Source organism: Crotalus tigris, unplaced genomic scaffold (assembly GCF_016545835.1).
Source record: "Crotalus tigris isolate CLP2741 ecotype Arizona unplaced genomic scaffold, ASM1654583v1 scf7180000024361.1375286210:1436186, whole genome shotgun sequence".
NCBI classification, from domain to species: Eukaryota; Metazoa; Chordata; class Lepidosauria; order Squamata; family Viperidae; genus Crotalus; species Crotalus tigris.
In genome coordinates, this window is record NW_024100529.1 from 801,208 (window position 1) to 822,639 (window position 21,432).

Below are 21,432 nucleotides of genomic sequence, written 5' to 3' on the forward strand. Positions count from 1 at the left end.
CAGCGTTCCTAATCTGGACTTCAACTCCCAGCGTTCCTAATCCAGGTTATCCGGACTTCAACTGCCAGCGTTCCTAATCCAGGTTATCCGGACTTCAACTGCCAGCGTTCCTAATCTGGACTTCAACTCCCAGCGTTCCTAATCCAGGTTATCCGGACTTCAACTCCCAGCGTTCCTAATCCAGGTTATCCGGACTTCAACTCCCAGCGTTCCTAATCCAGGTTATCCGGACTTCAACTCCCAGCGTTCCTAATCCAGGTTATCCGGACTTCAACTCCCAGCGTTCCTAATCCAGGTTATCCGGACTTCAACTCCCAGCGTTCCTAATCCAGGTTATCCGGACTTCAACTCCCAGCGTTCCTAATCCAGGTTATCCGGACTTCAACTCCCAGCGTTCCTAATCCAGGTTATCCGGACTTCAACTCCCAGCGTTCCTAATCCAGGTTATCCGGACTTCAACTCCCAGCGTTCCTAATCCAGGTCAACCGGACTTCAACTGCCAGCGTTCCTAATCCAGGTTATCCGGACTTCAACTCCCAGCGTTCTTAATCTGGGCCGTCCGGATTTCAACTGCCAGCATTCCTAATCCAGGTCCTCTGGATTTCAACTCCCAGGGTTCCCCAGGTAGCAAGGCTAGATTTGAAGCCCACACATCTTAAAAGTTGCTGCATTGAAAAAAACCTGCTATACAGGGAGTCCTCGGTTTACATGCATTCATTTAGTGGCGGTTCGAAGTTGCAAGTGATTTATGACCGCTACTCCCACTTACGACCATTGCAACATCCCCACGGTCACGTGATCAAAATTCACAACGCTTGGCCACTGGCTCGTATTAATGACGGTCGCAGCATCCCAGGGTCACGCGATCCCCTTTTTGCCACCTTCGGACAAACAACGGGAAAGCCAGCTTCACTTAAAAACCTTGTGGCTAACTTAAGAACCGCAGTGATTCACTGAACGACGGTGTCGAGAAAGGTCGAAAAATGGGGGCAAAACCCATCTTGACAAAACGTCTCATTTAGCGACGGAAATATGGGGCTCCGTTGCGTTCGTAAATTGAGGACTACCTGCAAATCAATGAAAGAAAGAAAGAAAAATTGCGACGTTTCTTCCAGCAGATGGTGGGGGCTACACAAACACAACAAAGACCTGATTTTTAGAGGACCCCCCAACTCCCCCAGCCTGTCCCTTCCCTCCGGGGCCCCGAATGGCCCTGGGGCCCCTGACCTTGACAAAGACGCCGAAGAAGAGATCGACGCTGAGTTCCTGCACCCGCTTGGAAGCCATCTTCCGATCGTTGCAGTGCTCCGCGCGCTTCTGCATCTCGGCCTTCTCCATCTGTGGGGCAGGACCCAGCCCTGGAAAAGAGACGCCTTCGGGGTTGGAAGCCGCCTAGGGAAGACACCGGCTCCCCCTCGCCCGCATTTCTGTGGGGCGGTAGGTACAGAGCACAGCCCTCCATCCTTCCGTGCGCTACGGAAAGAACCTGAAGCGGTTTTTGATTGGCCGGGAAAAGGAACATGCAAGGAGAGTCAGTTTGGAGCAGGGATTAAGGGGTTGGGCTAGAAACCAGGAGACGGGGAGTTCTAGTCCCGCCTTAGGCATGAGAGCCGGCTGGGTGACTTTGGGCCAATCACCAGGAGACGGTGAGTTCTAGTCCCGCCTTAGGCATGAAAGCCGGCTGGGTGACTTTGGGCCAATCACCAAGAGACGGTGAGTTCTAGTCCCACCTTAGGCACGAGAGCCGGCTGGGTGACTTTGGGCCAATCACCAGGAGACCGGGAGTTCTAGTCCCGCCTTAGGCCTGAAAGCCAGCTAAGTGACTTTGGGCCAATCACCAGGAGACAGTGAGTTCTAGTCCCACCTTAGGCACGAGAGCGGGCTGGGTGACTTTGGGCTAATCACCAGGAGACGGTGAGTTCTAGTCCCACCTTAGGCACGAGAGCCGGCTGGGTGACTTTGGGCTAATCACCAGGAGACGGTGAGTTCTAGTCCCACCTTAGGCACGAGAGCCGGCTGGGTGACTTTGGGCTAATCACCAGGAGACAGTGAGTTCTAGTCCCACCTTAGGCACGAGAGCCGGCTGGGTGACTTTGGGCTAATCACCAGGAGACGGTGAGTTCTAGTCCCGCCTTAGGCCTGAAAGCCAGCTGAGTGACTTTGGGCCAATCACCAGAAGACAGTGAGTTCTAGTCCCACTTTAGGCATGAGAATCGGCTGAGTGACTTTGGGCCAATCACCAGGAGACAGTGAATTCTAGTTCCGCCTTAGGCATGAAAGCCAGCTGGGTGACTTTGGGCCAATCACAGTGAGTTCTAGTCCTGCCTTAGGCATGAAAGCTGGCTCAGTGACTTTGAGTAAGTCAGTCTCTCTCTCTCTCTCTCTCTCTCTCTCTCTCTCTTTCTCTCTCTCAGCCCAACCTACCTCACAGGGCTGTTGTGGGAAAAAGAGAAGGAGGAAGTGTTGGATATGTTCGCCTCCTGGAATTATTTGTAAAAATAATAAAGATGGGATGAATGAATGAATGAATGAATGAATGAATGAATATGGTTGGAATCTGGCAACCTATCCAGTGACACCATCAGGATCTTTATGCTCTTACCTGGCAGAAGAGAAGATCCGGTACCGGCTCAAATTCCCCTCGACCACAGACTTCCCCAAAGGCGGGTTAAGAGTGATGGGTACTGTAGTCTGGGACCATCTGAAGGGCATTGCATTGAGGAAGGACGCTCTACTCTACCAGTATCCCACCTTGGCACCTTTAAGACTTGTGGACTTCAACTCCCAGAATTCCCCAGCCAGCCTGGGAGTTGAAGTCCACCGATCTTAGTGGCCAAGGCCGGCTACCCGTGCCCTAGCCTTTCTTAGAGGCAATCAGGCAGGCAGTCCACCGTTTATGCTGAAAAACTCACCCAGGGAAGCCGAGAGCAACCGGTGCACCACAATGTCCGGGAACCGGCGGATGGGCGACGTAAAGTGGGTGTAGAGAGGCACGTTGAGGGCGTAGTGCCGGAAGAGAGTCTCGTTCTTCAGCATGCCAGTGCAGAAATAGACCGCCATCTGCAAAGAGAGAGGACAGGTCAGAAGCTACCGACAGCCAGGCTGGGAAGGAAGATGGCTGACGGGGAAAGAAGCTGCAAAGTTTTAGGAAGAGCAGGATGAAACAGGAAAGAGGCACTCGGAGGCCTCTCTCCATCCCAGGGAACATCCAGGAGGTCTGGATGCTAGTCCAGCAAAGGCCTTTTATAACGGGGGTGTCCAACTTTGGCAACTTTAAGGCCTGTGGTCTTCCGGCTGAGGAATTCTGGGAGTTGAAGTCCACAAGTCTTAAATTTGATGAGGCTGGATACCCCCCTGCTTTATGGTTTAATATAAACCAGACACCTCCCATAAGCCAAGGCCCCCAGTTAAGCCTTGGGGCGAGATGGGTGGCCAGTGTATTAAATAAAACAAGATAATTTTAAATTGAATCGATAAAATAAATTTGAGTTGAATCGATAAAATAAATTTGAATTGAATCAATCAATAAATAAAATGAAATTTGAATTGAATAAATAAAATTTAATTTAATTTAATTAATAAAATAGAATAAATTTGAACTGAGCAAATAAAATAAATTTGAATGGAATAAGCAAAATGAAATTTAATTTAATTAATAAAATAAAATAAATTTGAATGGAATCAATCAAATAAATTTGAAGGGAATAAGCAAAATGAAATATAATTAATAAAATAAAATATCTTTGAACTGAATAAAATACATTTGAATTGAACCAATAAAATAAATTTGAACTGAATAAATAAAATAAAATTGAATTAATAAAATAAAATTGAATCAAGAAAATAAATTTGAACTGAATAAATAAAATAAAATCGAATTAATAAAATAAATTTGAATTGAATGAATAAATTTGAATTCAATCCATAAAATAAATTTGAATTGAATCAATCAATAAATAAAATAAAATTTGAATTGAATAAATAAAATTTAATTTAATTTAATTAATAAAATAGAATAAATTTGAACTGAGAAAATAAAATAAATTTGAATGGAATAAGCAAAATGAAATTTAATTTAATTAATAAAATAAAATAAATTTGAATGGAATCAATCAAATAAATTTGAAGGGAATAAGCAAAATGAAATGTAATTAATAAAATAAAATATCTTTGAACTGAATAAAATACATTTGAATTGAATCAATAAAATAAATTTGAACTGAATAAATAAAATAAAATCGAATTAATAAAATAAAATTGAATAGATAAAATAAATTTGAACTGAATAAATAAAATAAAATCGAATTAATAAAATAAATTTGAATTGAATGAATAAATTTGAATTGAATTAATAAAATAAAATTTAATTTAACTAACAAAATAAATTTGAATGGAATATTTTTTTAAAAAACTGAATCAATAAAATAAAATAAATTTAAATAAAATAAATTTAAATTTAATTTAATAAATTTGATCAATAAAATAAATTTAAATTTAAGAAATAAAAAATAAATTTAAATAAAATAATAAAATAAATTTAAAGAAAATAAATCTGATACATAAAATAAATTTAAATTTAAGAAATAAAAAGTAAATTTAAATAAAATAAATTTAAATAAAATAATTTTAAATAAAATGAAATAAATTTAAATAAAATAAATCTGATGAATAAAATAAAATACATTTGATGAGTAAAATGACCTTCCTTCCTACCTGCATGGGACGAGAGAACATGTTGGTCAGCACCTCCTTCCTCGCTTCGCTATATTGGTCGTTCCCAAAGGTTTCATTCAGGCTTTTCTGGAAGAGAGAGAAACACACACTGGAGCTAGGAGGGAAGCCAATATTGCTTCTGATTGCGCACTGCCCCACATGCCGTTTTCCATGCTGTAGCCAGGCATCATCCCAACGCATGTGTGTGTATTTCTGTTTGGTCTAGTGGTGAAGGCGCTGGTCTAGAAACCAGGAGATGGTGAGTTCTAGGCCCATCTTAGCCATGAAAGCTGGCAGAGTGACTTTGGACTAATCACTAGCAGGCAGTGAGTTCTAGTTCTACCTTAGCCATGAAAGTCGGCTGAGTGACTTTGGGCCAATCACCAGGAAGGGGCGAGTTCTAGTCCTGCCTTAGGCTAGGACTTAGCCCAGGGGTAGGCAACCTTGGCTCTTTATGACTCGTGGACTTCAACTCCCAGAATTCCTGAGCCAGCATGGGGGAACTATGGCCCCTTCATGACTCGTGGATTTCAACTCCCAGAATTCCTGAGCCAGCCATGCTGAGGGGAAAGGGAGAGGTTTCCAAGCTGAGCCATGCTGGCTCAGGAATTCTGGGAGTTGAAGTCCACGAGTCATGAAGGGGCCATAGTTCCCCCATGGTGGGTCAGGAATTCTGAGAGTTGAAGTCCATGAGTCATGAAGGGGCCGTAGTTTCCCCATGCTGGCTCAGGAATTCTGGAAGTTGAAGTCCACGAGTCATGAAGGGGCCGTAGTTCCCCCATGCTGGCTGAGGAATTCTGGAAGTCCATGAGTCATGAAGGGGCCATAGTTCCCCCATGCTGGCTCAGGAATTCTGGGAGTTGAAGTCCTCAAGTCATGAAGGAGCCATAGTTCCCCCATGCTGGCTCAGGAATTCTGAGAGTTGAAGTCCATGAGTCATGAAGGGGCCGTAGTTTCCCCATGCTGGCTGAGGAATTCTGGGAGTTGAAGTCCACGAGCCATGAAGGGGCCATAGTTCCCCCATGCTGGCTGAGGAATTCTGGGAGTTGAAGTCCACCAGTCATGAAGGGGCCATAGTTCCCCCATGCTGGCTCAGGGATTCTGGGAGTTGAAGTCCAGAAGTCATGAAGGGGCCATAGTTCCCCCATGCTGGCTCAGGAATTCTGGGAGTTGAAGTCCTCAAGTCATGAAGAGGCCATAGTTCCCCCATGCTGGCTCAGGAATTCTGGGAGTTGAAGTCCACGAGCCAAGGTTGCCTACTTCTGACTTAGCCCTAAGGATGGGTAATGAAACATCTGTAAGAAAACAACTAAGCTCAGAGAGCCTTCTCCTCCTCCTCTCCCCCTTATGGTATTACCTAGTTGGGCAATGAAACGTCTGCAAGAAAACCACCAAGCTCAGAGAACACCAAGGACCCCACAGTCCTTTCCCTTTCTTTCTTTCTTTCTTTCTTTCTTTCTTTCTTTCTTTCTTTCTTTCTTTCTTTCTTTCTTTCTTCTTCTTCTTCTTCTTCTTCTTCTTCTTCTTCTTCTTCTTCTTCTTCTTCTTCTTCTTCTTCTTCTTCCTCCTCCTCCTCCTCCTCCTCCCCCTCCTTCTCCTCCTCCTCCTCCTCCTCTTCCAAGCCCAAACCTGCCCATTTGGCTCCCCCCCTTTGAAAATAAGCTTTTCTTCCCTCCGGCTCCTGCCTTTACTCACGTGTAAGGCCCCGGCACTGGTGCACTCGATCTCCAGGCCCATCTGGTTGCAAAAGGCCATGAGGTCGTGGAGCATCTTGGTCTGGGGCGGGGGATGCCGGCGCAGGAGGGCTTTGGCGGGAAAGGCACGGTAAATCCGATGGGCCACCGCCATGTTTGCCAGCAGCATAAATTCTTCCACCAGTCTGGAGCAAGCAGGGAAAAAGCAAAGAGGTGGATGATGGGCTGCATCATCAGTATGTCCTGCAGGAGTTCAAGTGGCCTTGAGTTCTAGGCTGACAGAAGACTAGACAGTCACTTGTCTGAAATGGCACAGGGTCTCCTGCTCAAGCAGAGGGCTGGACTAGAAGACCTCCCAGGTCCCTTCCAGCTCTATTCTATTCAAAGGAGTCATCTGGATGAAGGGACCAATGCTGGGCTTAACGGTCAAGGCTGCTGGCAGAACAGACCGTTGTTTACAAGGGTTGCTTAATACAGGTGACTCCTTCCCATTCCAGCCTGACTTTTACAGCCACATCATCTGATGACAGGCGCGTGAAGGGGAACCGCTTGTGGCTCTGCGCTTCTCATCCCATGATGCTCGTTTGGTTTGTGACAGAATTCGGAAACGTTCGTATTTCACCTGTCTAATATAAGCCCTTAGGCCAATGGTGGCGAACCATTGACTTGAAGGTCATCTAGTCCAACCCCCTGCTCAGGCAGGAAACCCTATACCATTTCAGACAAATGGCTGTCCAGTCTCTTCTTAAAAACTTCTGGAGGCAAGTTGTTCCACTGGTTAATTGTTCTAACTGTTAACCAGTGGAACAACCTTCCTCCAGACATAAGTCTTAAGGATAAATCTCATGTTACAAAATCAAATATTTCCTCTTTTTTTCCATTAATATCTGCTAAGGAGAAACTTCCTGACAGTTAGAACAATTAACCAGTGGAACTACCTGCCTCCAGAAGTGGTAAATGCTCCAACACTGGAAGTTTTTAAGAAGAGACTGGACAGCCATTTGTCCGAAATGGTGTAGGGTTTCCTGCCTGAGCAGGGGGTTGGACTAGATGACCTTCAAGTCCCTTCCAACTATTATTATTATTATTATTATTATTATTATTATTATTATTATTATTATTATTAACTAGATAAAAAGATATTCATTACAGTTATCAATAATTTTTAGCATATACCAGTGGTGGGGAACCTATGGCACGGGTGCCAGAGGCGGCACTCAGAGCCCTCTCTGTGGGCACGCATGCCGTCGCCCCAGTCCTAGGCCTTTAGCTGGTTTTTATAAAACCTTTTCGCTTTAGGCCTCCACCGCCGTGTGCAAAAAAAAAAAAAAAAAAGGTTCAATCAGTCAATTTCAACTTCTCGCGGGAAAAAGAAAGATCTTGCAAAGTTGGAATTGATTGATTGAACTTTTTAGTCCCACCCAGTCTGCCGTTATGACCACAGCCACGCCCACCCAATGGGCCACGCCCACCCGGCACCCGACAATGCATAAGTGGGTTTTGGGTTGCAGTTTGGACACTCGGTCCCTAAAAGGTTCGCCATCACTGCCTTAGGCTGCATTAACCGAGGGATAGAATCCAGATCACATGGCACGCTTTCTTATGGTATGGGAAAAACAGAGCCCATAAGTATTTTCAAAATCACTTTATAAGAAATGCCTGGTTAACAGTATGGGAAAATAAATTAAAGCTAAAATATATCTACAAATTCCAGGGTGGTTATCAACCATGGAAGCATTTGTACATCCGAACTTGGTAGATATTTTGAAAAAAATATGGACATATAGAGATATTCTAAATATTGATGGGAATTTAAAATCTAAACAAGAACTGGAAAACCAGGGAATCAACTTGTCATGGTGGGCACATTTACAGATACAAAGTAGATATGAAAAAGATGTAAAAATGTATGGATTTTATAAGGATCAAACTGTGTTTGAAAAGATTTTGTTAACCTCAGATGAGAAATTAATTAAGAAAATATATAATTTTTTGTTAATTTTGGAAATGGAAAGCGAACAAGTGAAAGAAACAATGATAAGATGGGCAAAAAGTTTTTGGCTATAATATAGAACTAGAAAAATGGCAAATGTTATGGGAGAGAAACTACAAACTAACAATGTCAACTTCATATAAAGAAAACTTGTACAAAATGTTTTATAGATGGCACCTGCCACCAGCAAGATTAGCAAAAATGTTTAAAAATATGTCACATAGATGCTGGAAATGTAAATATAACATAGGCACGTACTACCACATTTGGTGGACATGTGGCAAGGCTAAGGCTTATTGGAGAAAGATACATACGTGGTCAGAAAAAATATTGGGTGAACATGTTGATTTTAAACCGGAACTTTTTTTACTATATGTACAACTTTTTTATATGTACAACGCCTGAAAAGATTAATAAGCAGAGTCTATATTTAATCTTACACATTACCACAGCAGCGAGAATAATTTTCGCACAATACTGGAAGAATGAAGGATTGCCATCAGAAGAAGAAATAATCAGGAAAATACTGGAATGTGCAGAGATGGACAGATTAACTATGAGACTGAAAGATAAAGAAGACACAGACTATTACCAAATTTGGGATTTATTTTATTGTTGGTTAGAGGAAAGAATGAAGGATTAGGAATCGAATCAGTATTAGCATAGCTAATCCCAGACAACTCGTTGATTGGAAAAATTAACAGATGTTTATGAAAAAAATCCAGTAAAATCTTTATATATATATAAAAAAGAATCCAGATCACGTGAAGTGTTAATACCACTTTACAAGACCTTGGTAAGGCCACACTTGGAATCCAGCATCCAGTTTTGGTCACCACGATGTAAAAAAGATGTTGAGACTCTAGAAAGAGTGCAGAGAAGAGCAACAAAGATGATCAGGGGACTGGAGGCTAAAGCATATAAGGAACGGTGGCTGGAATTGGGTATGTCTAGTTTAATGAAGAGAAGGACGAGGGGGGGCATGATAGCAGAGTTCCAGTATCTCAGGGGCTGCCATAAAGAAGAGGGAGTCAAGCTATTCTCCAAAACGCCTGAAGGCCGGACAAGAAGCAACAGATGGAAACTAATCAAGGAGAGAAGCAACCTAGAACTAAGGAGAAACTTCCTGACAGTCAGAACAATTAACCAGTGGAACAACCTGCCTCCAGAAGCGGTGAACACTCCAACACTGGAAGTTTTTAAGAAGAGACTGGACAGCCATTTGTCCAAAATGGTAGCAGGGGGCTGGAGTAGAAGACCTCCAAGGTCCCTTCTAGCTCTATCCTATCCTATCCTATCCTATCCTATCCTATCCTATCCTATCCTATCCTATCCTATCCTATCCTATCCTATCCTATTTTCTATTCTATCATATTCTTTCTCCTATTTTCTATTCTATTCTATTCTATTCTATTCTATTCTATTCTATTCTATTCTATTCTATTCTATTCTATTCTATTCTATTCTATTCTAGTATTTTCCTTTATATGTACAATATCCCAAGGCTGATGCTATGTAATGGAACCACCACTGGGTGGCAGGGTTGTTCCCCTTTTTGCACAGACTCTTGTATGAGATCCCACCAAAAAAAAGGTCATGTGAACCTGCTCAGGTTTCCAGCCGCATTAGAGGCTCCAAAGACAGATGGCAAGCAAGGACATGCCTTTTTAGTTCATCTTGTGCCAGAAAAGTCCCAATCTTTAGAGGCCCCTGAGCCCATCTGAAAATCAGATAGCCTATTGTGGGCACACTCACAAAACAAGCAAACAAAGATGGCTGCCAAACACTGGCGGCCAAACAAGCAAACAAAGATGGCTGCCGAACACTGGCGGACAAACAAGCAAACAAAGATGGCTGCTGAACACTGGCAGACAAACAAGCAAAGATGGCTGCCAAACACTGGCGGCCAAACAAGCAAACAAAGATGGCTGCCAAACACTGGTGGCCAAACAAGCAAACAAAGATGGCTGCCAAGAGAACAGGGTGCCCACTTTACAAGTTAACCGCTGTCAGGGGTGAAACGGTCGTTTAGAACAACAATTCTCAACTCAACAATTCCCAGAATTCCCTGGCCGTGGAGGGAATTCTGGGGATTGAAGTCCATCAATTCTGGCTGGTTAATTCTGGGAATTGAAGTCCACAGCTCATCTTAAAGTTGCTAAGTTTGAGGAAACACAATTCCAGGGAAGGAGAGATGGTTGCCTCCAGGGTTAATCTGGATCATGAGGACATTTTTTTTTCCCCTCACAATCCAGCTTTGATCATGAGGACGTTTTTTCCTGATACTCATCCAACCTCTGATTTCATTTAATTTAAATGTGATTTTTCTCATGAAAATCCTGGGCAACCTTCATCCTTTAGATCTGGTTGTGCATGAGCACCTGCCAGCCAAGCAACTGCTTCTTCTAAGGCTTATCCTTCATCCTCTCCTGCTTGAGCAGGGGGCTGGACTTTCTATTCTATTCTATTCTATTCTATTCTATTCTATTCTATTCTATTCTATTCTATTCTATTCTATTCTATTCTATTCTATTCCATCCCATCCCATCCCATCCCATCCCATTCTATTCTGCGTTCTATTCCATTCCATTCTATTCTGTAATTCTGTTCCTATTGTATTCTATTCTATTCTATTCTATTCTATTCTATTCTATTCTATTCTATTCTATTCTATTCTATTCCATCCCATCCCATTCTATTCTGCGTTCCATTCCATTCCATTCTATTCTGTAATTCTGTTCCTATTCTATTCTATTCTATTCTATTCTATTCTATTCTATTGTTCTATTTTATTCTATTTTCTATTCTATTCTATTCTATTTTCTATTCTATTCTATTCCTAATACTGGTAGACTTTGTTTATGTACATTGCAGCAGCCCTTAACGCTTCTAACAGCCTGAGACATTATCTGCTGGGTTGCAGTCATCTGGGCAAGATTGACGGGAGCCTTGGGTTAACACCTGTGTTTCCGACAACCAGGAATGAGACAGATGAAGAGGAGAGAGAGGGGTGGGGCCGTTTTCATGTGCCATCAAGCCTTAAGGACACAGGTTGTCCTTCGTGAAGCTTTCCTACAGCTGCAAAGCTTTCGAGCTCCTCCAGCAATTTAAGATCATGGGCATTCCATCACTGGAGATTTTTAAGAAGAGGCTAGACAGTCACTTGTCCGAGATGGTATAGGTTCTCTTTCTCAAGCAGGGGGCTGGACTAGAAGACCTCCAAGGTCCCTTCCAGATTCTATTCTATTCTATTCTATTCTATTCTATTCTCCATTGCATCTACTCTACTCTACTCTACTCTACTCTACTCTACTCTACTCTACTCTACTCTACTCTACTCTACTCTACTCTACTCTACTCTACTCTACTCTACTCTACTCCACTCCATTCCATTCCATTCCATTCCATTCCTCCATACAATTGTGGTTCAACTGTGTGGTAAATGACAAGTTTAAGGATGTGTACTTCAGCCAGCTTGGATGCCCTCTGTCGGTCAGTACATGCTGAGATCTTGCCCATTCCAGGTTACTGTTCCCACCATATCGGCCAAACCAAACCTGATACCCAGCATGATGGGATCCCATCAATAATTAAAATTTGAACTCGGTACAAGCTCTGCCACTTTTAAGATGGGTGGACTTCAGTCCCCAGAATCCCCCAGTTGTAACTGCTGTTCCTTTTTCTTTCTATCAAATATATCCACCACGGTTGGCTGGGGAATTCTGGGAGTTGAAGTCCACCCATCGTTAATAGTGGCAGAGGTTGAGAAACACACCGTTTCAAGTGGTCCGTTTTGCTTCCCTGTGTGTTCGTGTGTCTGTGTGCATTCAAGTTTGTGCACAGGCTGGGCCTTATGCTCCATTAAGATAAAAAATTACTGGTGGAAAAAAAAAAACAGGACATCATGGTTCATTAACTTTTTTTTTCAATGACTCGACCGATGATTGGACTTTGATGGCTTCAGGGCCCTTTTATTGCCTTACATTAAACTGAGACAGAAAAAAAACATGATGAATGTATTTGATATAAAGAAAAAGAACAGCAGTTATCATCTGAGTCACCTCTCTCCCATAAAAACTGAATTAAGCGATCAACAAAAATCATTAGTATCGGATTCAACCTGGTGCACAATGCTGTGAATTCTGGGTTGTGCTAATGAGATGTACAAGTAGTCCTTAGTAGTAGTAGTAGTAGTAATAAAGTTGGAGGGGATGTTGGAGGTCATCTAGTCCAATCCCCTGCTCAGGCAGGAAACCCTATATTGGACAAATGGCTGTCCAATCTCTTCTTAAACACTTCCAGTGTTGGAGCATTCACCGCTTCTGGAGGCAAGTAGTTCCACTGGTTAATTGTTCTAACTGTCAGGAAGTTTTTCCTTAGCTCTAGGTTGCTTCTCTCTTTGATAAAAGTTTCCATCCGTTGCTTCTTGTCCTGCCTTCAGGCACTTTGGAGAATAGCTTGACTCCCTCTTCTTGGGACAGCCCCTTCTCTTCTCTTCTCTTCTCTTCTCTTCTCTTTTCTCTTCTTTTCTCCTTCTCTTTCTTTCTTTTTTTCTTTCCTTCCTTCCTTCTTTCCTTCCTTCCTCTCCTCTGCTTTCCCTTTCCTTCTCCTTTTCTTTGTCTGAGTTTTTAAATAAACTGTCTTAACCCACTCCTGGTTTTGTTATACAATCTTCTAAATTATAATTGTGTAGTGTTTTCTTTTCAGCAATGAAAATAATTCTTTCTTTCTTTCCTTCTTTCTTTTTCTTTCTCTTCTCTCCCTCCTTCCCTTCTCTTCTCTTCTGTCTTCTCTGCTTTTCTTTCTCTTTAGATAAACTGTCTTAACCCAAACTCCTGGTTTTGTTACACAATCTTGTACACTGCAATTGCAGCATGTTGCTTTTCAGCAATGCATGCATTCTCCTTTTGCATTTCAGAAATGCTGCCACCCTGATTAAATTCCTGTAGGCAGAAGGTGTTCGCGTATTAAATAATTCAGGGGCTTCTGGCACAACTGAACCCTCGCCAGATGTGCGAGAGGATGAATTGGCCTGGCAGGTGCACCACTAATGGCTGAAATACTTGACTGAGGAGTTCTGTGAATCTCAGCTTTCGACTACAAGCCGGCTTCACACACCCCGTCTCCAAATTTATCTCTTATTTATCTCTTCAAAACAACATGCCCTCTGCAGCACAATCTTCACGCTAGGCACCTTTGCACAAGGGAAATAAGGGGAAATTGAGGCAAGCACTCTTGGAATGCTTACTAAGTGTACTAAGTACCGCTTTATAAAGCCTTAGTAAGGGCACATCTGGAATCAACAAAGATGATTAGGGACTGGAGGCTAAACGTATAAGGAACGGTTGCTGGAATTGGGCATGTCTAGTTTAATGAAGTGAAGGACGAGGGGGGACATGATAGCAGTCTTCCAGTATCTCAGGGGCTGCCTCAAAGAAAAAGGAGTCAAGCTATTCTCCAAAGCACCTGAAGGCAGGACAAGAAGCAACGGATGGAAACTCATCAAGGAGAGAAGCAACCTAGAACTAAGGAGAAACTTCCTGACAAAACAATTAACCAGTGGAACAACCTGCCTCCAGAAGCAGTGAATGCTCCAACACTGGAAGTTTTTAAGAAGAGGCTGGACAGCCATTTGTCCAAATGGTATAGGGTTTCCTGCCTGAACAGGGGGTTGGACTAGATGACCTCCAAGGTCCCTTCCAACTTTACTATATTATTATTATTATTATTATTATTATTATTATTATTATTATTATTATTATTATTATTATGGATCATCGCACAGTCAGCCAGATGTTCAGACTGGATTTGGCATTTTGTCTACCTATCGAGTCCTTACCCAGGACCTGGGATAGGCAGATGTGGATGTTTGATGGTATTACAGATATCGTCGCAGGATGGAAGCAGTTCCTAGTAAGGCCGCCTTTTGCAATTGACTAATAGCGAATTTGTCAATGCCAATGGTGTTCAAGTGGTGCTCCAGTTGTTTTGGGATTGCACCCAAGGAGCCTATTACTATTGGTACTACCCTTGCTTGCTTTTGCCCCAGTCTTTCTATTTCTATTTGTAGGTCTTTGTATTTTGTTATCTTCTCCAGTTCTTTCTCTTCTATTCTGCTGTCTCCAGGCACTGCCACATCCACTATACAGACTTTTTTGTCTTTCTTATTGACAACTGTTAAGTCCGGGGTATTATGTTGCAGGTGCTTGTCTGTTTGAATTCTGAAGTCCCAGAGCAGTTTAATTTTATCATTTTCTATGACTTTCTCTATTTTGTGATCCCACCAGTTTTTGCTTACAAGCAAATGATATTTCTTGCAGATCTTCCAATGCACCATTGTTGCTACTTTGTCATGCCGCTGCTTGTAGTCAGTCTGGCCGATCTTCTTGCAGCAGCTTACCAAGTGGTCCACTGTTTCTTCAGCTTCTTTGCATAGGCGGCATTTACTGTCTGTTGCTGTCTTCTCAATTTTGACTTTATATGCATTTGTTATTATTATTATTATTATATATGGCATCCAGTTTTCATCACCACATTACAAAAAAGATGTGGAGACTTTGGAAAAAGTGCAAAGAAGAGCAACTAAGATGATTAAAGGCTTAGAGACTAAAACATATGAAGAACGGCTGCAAGATTTGGGTATGTCCAGTCTAGAGAAAAGAAGGACTGGAGAGGACATGATAGCACTATTCCAGTATTTGAGGGGCTCCCACAAAGAGGGGGTCCACTTATCTTCCAAAGCACTAGAAGGCAGGACAAGAAGCAACGGATGGAAACTAATCAAGGAGAGAAGCAACCTAGAACTTAGGAGAAACTTCCTAACAGTGAGGACGATTTGTCAACGCTGCTAACATCGGATGTTTTGCACTGACAACAGATGGAAATGTAGCCATCTTTTTCCCTTTCCCTTTTAGAGTTAGATAATGCTGGGAGGGATGTATGTGAATGGGAGTCTAGCTAGACCAGGGGTAGGCAACCTTGGCTCTTTTATGACTCGTGGACTTCAACCCCCAGAATTCCTGAGCCAGCATGGCTCAGCTTGGAAACCTCTCCCTTTCCCCTCAGCATGGCTGGCTCAGGAATTCTGGGAGTTGAAGTCCACCAGTCATAAAAGAGCCAAGGTGGCCTACCCCCGAGCTAGACATAACAACACTAAGCTTAGCATGAGAACCAAGGTTATTGAGCCCAGAGGTGATAAAGAATTGGCGGGCTGGAGAGCTGGAGAGGAAGTCTGTGCTTCAAGCTAATTGGGGAATGTGATTTATGACGGTTAATTGGAGGAGGGAATTGTGCTTTGATACAATGTGCCCAGGGGAGGGGAATTCAGTTTTTGGCTTCGATTATGCAGTGCCGACATTATGCTACTCGAATAAAAGATTCTTTAAGGTAAAAACACCTCGAAGTTCTTTTGAAGAGTTTCATCTGTCGGAACCATGACACGGTTAACCAGTGGAACAGCTTGCCACCAGAAGTTGTGGGTGCTTCATCACTGGAGGTTTTTAAGAAGAGACTGGACAGCCACTTGTCTGGAATGGTATAGGGTCTACTGCTTGAGCAGGGGGCTGGACTAGAAGGCCTCCAAGGTCCCTTCCAGCTCGATTCTGATTCTGATTCTAGAATGATCCATTCGCTCTCACTTTGAGCGCAGTTACTGCCGAACGCTGATGCAGGAAGCCGAGCGCTGATGGTATCTCCTGCTTATGAAATCTTACGCCAGGTTGAGAGGCCGGCACGCAGTCAGGGAGATCCGTTTCTCCACGCTGGAGGTTTGTGGACAAGCGGTGGAGAAGGGAAGCTTTATTTTTCCACCATCTTCCCAGGAGAAAGAGATGGAAAAAAAAGAGCAGCGGAGAAGAAAAGTTTTATGGAACTCGGCAGGAGAGCAACCCGTCCAGTCCTAGACAGCAAAATGCAGGTAGTCCTCGACTTAATGACTACAACCGAGCCCAAGTAGTCTCTTGCTAAGCGCGAGTCGTTAAGTGAGTTTTGCCCCATTTTACGACCTTTCTCACCCCCATTGCTAATTGCGGTGCTTGTGAAGTCAGTGGCGAATAGAATCTGGCTTCCCCATCAACTTTGCTTATGAGAACGTCGCAAAAGGGGGTCACGTGATCCCCCATCGTAAATACGAGTCGGTTTGCCAAGCGTCTGAATTTTGATCACGTGACCGCGGGGATGGCCACAACGGTCATTAAGTGTGAAAAACGGTCCCAAGTCACTTTTTGCAGTGCCATCGTATTTTGAAACAAACTATTGTTAAGTCAGGGACAACCTATATTGTCATTATGTGTTCCCCCACTTCTCTTCGCCCGACGTTCTCCATCGCCCTGCCAACAACTTTCGCTTGGATTTCAAACTAGGGAGGGATATTTTTAACTCTCCTCGCGTTCCACCACGTCGACCGCCGGCTTCCGTTCACGGGATGCATCCCGCCGTATCCCCAGTGCCGAATAAGGAGATATTCCTCCCCAAGCAAGGAAAGGATGATTAAATCATCTCCTGGATGACTTTCCAGCCACTCAGCTGGCGGACAGGAAGACAAACGGAAATCATTCTCACTGGCTCACAACACCAGCAAAGCGGTAAAGAAATCAAACAAGGACGCCGATAGGTTTTGCACGATCCTTCGGGTGAACCCGTCAAGGGGAGACTCCTGGCTGCTTCCTCTGTACTTATTAACATTATTAAGAAGTATTAATTAGTTCATTAAACACGGGGGAGGGGGGGAGAGAGCAGATTTCAGGCTGGCCAAGGGTCTGTTCGCGAGAATCAAGAGACAAACATGTAGTCTACATTTTACAGATTAAGCCCTCGACGTAACGACAGTTCGTTTAGTGACCGTTTGAAATACGACAGCACTGAAAAAAGGGACTTTTGAGCATTTTTCACACTTTAACGATCGTTGCAGCATTCTTCCCAGGGTCACGTGATAACTACATGGCAAACCAGCTCATATTTATGACGGTTGCAGCATCCCTGGAGGTCACATTTTGAGTCTGTCTGACAGGGAATGTCCGTGGGGGAATGCCATATTCACGTAACAATTTTGGCAAGAAAGGTGGTAAAACGGGGCAAAATTTACTTAACAAATTTCTCACTTAGCAACGTAAATTTTGGGCTCCATTGCGGTCATACGATAAGGACTACTTTTAGTATTTATTCGGGGTTGCTTAATGTTGGGAGTTAATCCCTTCCATTCCTGCCCAATCGAAAGCTGACCTGACCTGACATAACTTGCCCATCACAACACCCATCACAAGCTTCTCTCTGGGTGAATTTGGGCCAATCTCCTGGAGACGGTGAGTTCTAGTCCCACCCCAGGCATGGAAGGCAGTTGGGTGACTTTGGGCCAATCACCGGGAGACGGTGAGTTCTAGTCCCACCCCAGGCATGGAAGGCAGTTGGGTGACTTTGGGCCAATCACAGGGAGATGATGAGTTCTAGTCCCACCCTAAGCTTGAAAGCCAGTTGGGTGACTTTGGGCCAATCACCAGGAGACGGTGAGTTCTAGTCCTACCCTAGGCATGGAAGACAGTTGGGTGACTTTGGGCCAATCACCGGGAGACGGTGAGTTCTAGTCCCACCCTAGGCATGGAAGCCAGTTGGGTGACTTTGGGCCAATCACTGGGAGACGGTGAGTTCTAGTCCCACCCTAGGCATGGAAGCCAGTTGGGTGACTTTGGGCCAATCACAAAGAGACAGTGAGTTCTAGTCCCACTCTAGACATGAAATACAGTTGGGTTACTTTGGGCCAATCACTGGGTGACTGTGAGTTCTAGTCCCACCCAAGGCATGAAAGTCAAATGGGTGACTTTGGACCAGTCACTGGGAGACGGTGAGTTCTAGGCCCACCCTAAGCACGAAAGCCACTTGGGTGACTTTGGGCCACTCCCGGGAGACAGTGAGTTCTAGTTCGCAGGCTCGAGTTGTTTGCAAAAAAAGAAGAAGAACAAAGGTGGGAAAGAAATAAATACGTGCATAAATAAATAAATAAAATCGGCGTTGAGAAAGCCACTCCGTCATCCCCCCCTGAACCCCGTTTCCTCCCGAGACAGCCAGATGGCAAAGGCCTAATGAAGGCAGGCTGGGTGAGGGGGTGCGCAGCGTGGAGCTTGCCTCCCCCCACCCCCACCCCAAACGAGCACCGAAGCCCATTGCAGTGCCTGAAAAGCTGTGACACTCTCTCCCCCACAGCCGAGCTGCAGGAGCTGGAGATGAGTAATTATGTTCCACCGTTATTAAATGTTTCCTTGCAGGCCAATTTAGCAGCTAATCTTTGTGAAACGCTGAGCGAGTCCCCCCAGCAGCCGCGTTGGCAGAGCGGAGCGGGGGAACAGGCCATTAAATCAAGATTTGCTACAGTGGCTCTCTACTGTCGCCTCCCCAGAGCTGCAATTTGCAAGTTCTCTCTTGGTGCTTGGCTTATAATGACCAGCGCTTACCTAGACACACTGGTACACACACAAACACCGATATGCACATACACACACAAAAAAAACACCCACCCGGTGCTGCAGTAACCCCAGACCACAGAAGCCGCCACATTGCAGATTTTAAGAGGGAGGGGTCGCCTTTGCATCACAGAGCAACGTCCCAAGGAGGACAAGCAGTACTCGGTTTACAACAGTTCATTTAAGGACCATTCAAAACTTACAACTAGCACCGGAAAAAGTGACGTGGCCAATAAAGGAGGAGGTCAGAAACAAAGGAGGAGGAGGAGGAGGAGGAGGAGGAGGAGGAGGAGGAGGAGGAGGAGGAGGAGGAGGAGGAGGAAAAAGATTGTGGGGTCCTTGGTGCTCTCTAAGCTTGGTGGTTTTCCTACAGACGTTTCATGACCCAACTAGGGAACATCATCAGTGCTAGAAGGGAGTGGGGTTTGCAGGGAGGAGGAGGAGGAGGAGGAGGAGGAGGAGGAGGAGGAGGAGGAGGAGGAGGAGAGGAGGAGGGAGGAGGAGGAGGAGGAGGACGACTTTGCTGGTCAGAAGGTCGCAAAAAGGGAATCTTGTGACCTCCCCCGGACACTGAGACCGTCGTAAATACGAGTCGGTTGCCAAGTGTCTGAATTTTGATCACGTGACTCTGGGGATGCTGCAGGGGTCATAAGTTACTTGAGGGATCCTTCTGGCACTGATGATGTTACCTAGTTGGGTCATGAAACGTCTGCAAGGAAACCACCCAGCTCAGAGAGCACCAAGGACCACATAATCCTTCCTTCCTTCCTTCCTTCCTTCCTTCCTTCCTTCCTTCCTTCCTTCCTTCCTTCCTTCCTTCTTTTCTCCTCTTCCTCCCCTCTGCAAGCCCCCCCTCCCTTCTAGCACTGATGATGTTACCTAGTTGGGTCACGAAGCGTCTGCAAGGAAACCACCCAGCTCAGAGAGCACCAAGGACCACATCATCCATCCATCCTTCCTTCCTTCCTTCCTTCCTTCCTTCCTTCTTCCTTCCCTTCCTTCCTTCCTTCCTTCCTTCCTTCCTTCTTTTCTCCTCTTCCTCCCCTGCAAGCCCCCCCTCCCTTCTAGCACTGATGATGTTACCTAGTTGGGTCACGAAGCGTCTGCAAGGAAACCACCCAGCTCAGAGAGCACCAAGGACCACATCATCCATCCATCCTCCTTCCTTCCTTCCTTCCTTCCTTCCTTCCTTCCTTCCTTCTTTTCTCCTCTTCCTCCCCTCTGCAAGCCCCCCCTCCCTTCTAGCACTGATGATGTTACCTAGTTGGGTCACGAAGCGTCTGCAAGGAAACCACCCAGCTCAGAGAGCACCAAGGACCACATCATCCATCCATCCATTCCTTCCTTCCTTCCTTCCTTTCCTTCCTTCCTTCCTTCCTTCCTTCCTTCTTTTCTCCTCTTCCTCCCCTCTGCAAGCCCCCCCTCCCTTCTAGCACTGATGATGTTACCTAGTTGGGTCACGAAGCGTCTGCAAGGAAACCACCCAGCTCAGAGAGCACCAAGGACCACATCATCCATCCATCCTTCCTTCCTTCCTTCCTTCCTTCCTTCCTTCCTTCCTTCCTTCCTTCCTTCCTTCCTTCCTTCCTTCCTTCCTTCTTTTCTCCTCTTCCTCCCCTCTGCAAGCCCCCCCTCCCTTCTAGCACTGATGATGTTACCTAGTTGGGTCACGAAGCGTCTGCAAGGAAACCACCCAGCTCAGAGAGCACCAAGGACCACATCATCCATCCATCCTTCCTTCCTTCCTTCCTTCCTTCCTTCCTTCCTTCCTTCCTTCCTTCCTTCCTTCTTTTCTCCTCTTCCTCCCCTCTGCAAGCCCCCCCTCCCTTCTAGCACTGATGATGTTACCTAGTTGGGTCACGAAACGTCTGCAAGGAAACCACCCAGCTCAGAGAGCACCCAGGGACCCCACAGTCGTCCTCCTCCTCTTCCTCCTCCTCTTCCTCTTCTTCCCTCATTCTAGCACTGATGATGTAACTAGTTGGGTCACGAAACATCTGCAAGGAAACCACCCAGCTCAGAGAGCACCAAGGACTGCACTGTCTCCTCCTCCTCCTCCTCTTCTTCTTCTTCCCTCATTCTAGCACTGATGATGTAACCTAGTTGGGTCACAAAACATCTGCAAGGAAACCACTCAGCTCAGAGAGCACCCAGGGACCCCTTCGGATTGAAAAGTGTAAAAAAAAACCAACTTTGGGCCACCTCAGGAAGAGGCAACGGGTGCCCTGAGGAGATCTGAGAGGACAACTCCCCTCAGCCCGAACGGATGGTCTGAATCAGATGGACATCTGGAGTTGATTATTTTGAAGCCGAGGCTGCCGAACAGAGGCTCCGCCTCTTCAAAAGCTAAATATTTTTCAAGAGCAAAATATTGGAGAAGCTCCAGCCTAGGGCTTTTTCCTAGAAAAAAGGATGCTGGCTGAGGTAGGATTTGGGATGGCTTCAACGAGTGAGGTTTGGCTTTCAATGCCCACCTCTCTCTTCGGAAAAGGAGCTTTGTTGAGTTAGAATGGGGGTCTTCAAACTTGGCAACTTTAGGACTGCGGGGCTTCAACTCTCAGAATTCCTCAGCCAACCCTTG

The 21,432-nt window shown here is 44.9% G+C and overlaps 1 protein-coding gene across 1 annotated transcript in view; it reads right to left on the bottom strand.

The window, feature by feature from the left end:
- The window catches only part of DIS3L2 (DIS3 like 3'-5' exoribonuclease 2), a 202,655-nt gene that overhangs the window by 14,649 nt on the left and 166,574 nt on the right, over positions 1-21,432 (bottom strand). The window contains exons 16-19 of the mRNA XM_039327402.1: positions 6,409-6,592; positions 4,714-4,800; positions 2,913-3,060; positions 1,228-1,358 (exon numbers count right to left, since the gene is read on the bottom strand). Coding sequence (XP_039183336.1) covers positions 1,228-1,358; positions 2,913-3,060; positions 4,714-4,800; positions 6,409-6,592 — 550 coding nt within the window. The remainder of the gene's footprint in view (positions 1-1,227; positions 1,359-2,912; positions 3,061-4,713; positions 4,801-6,408; positions 6,593-21,432) is intronic.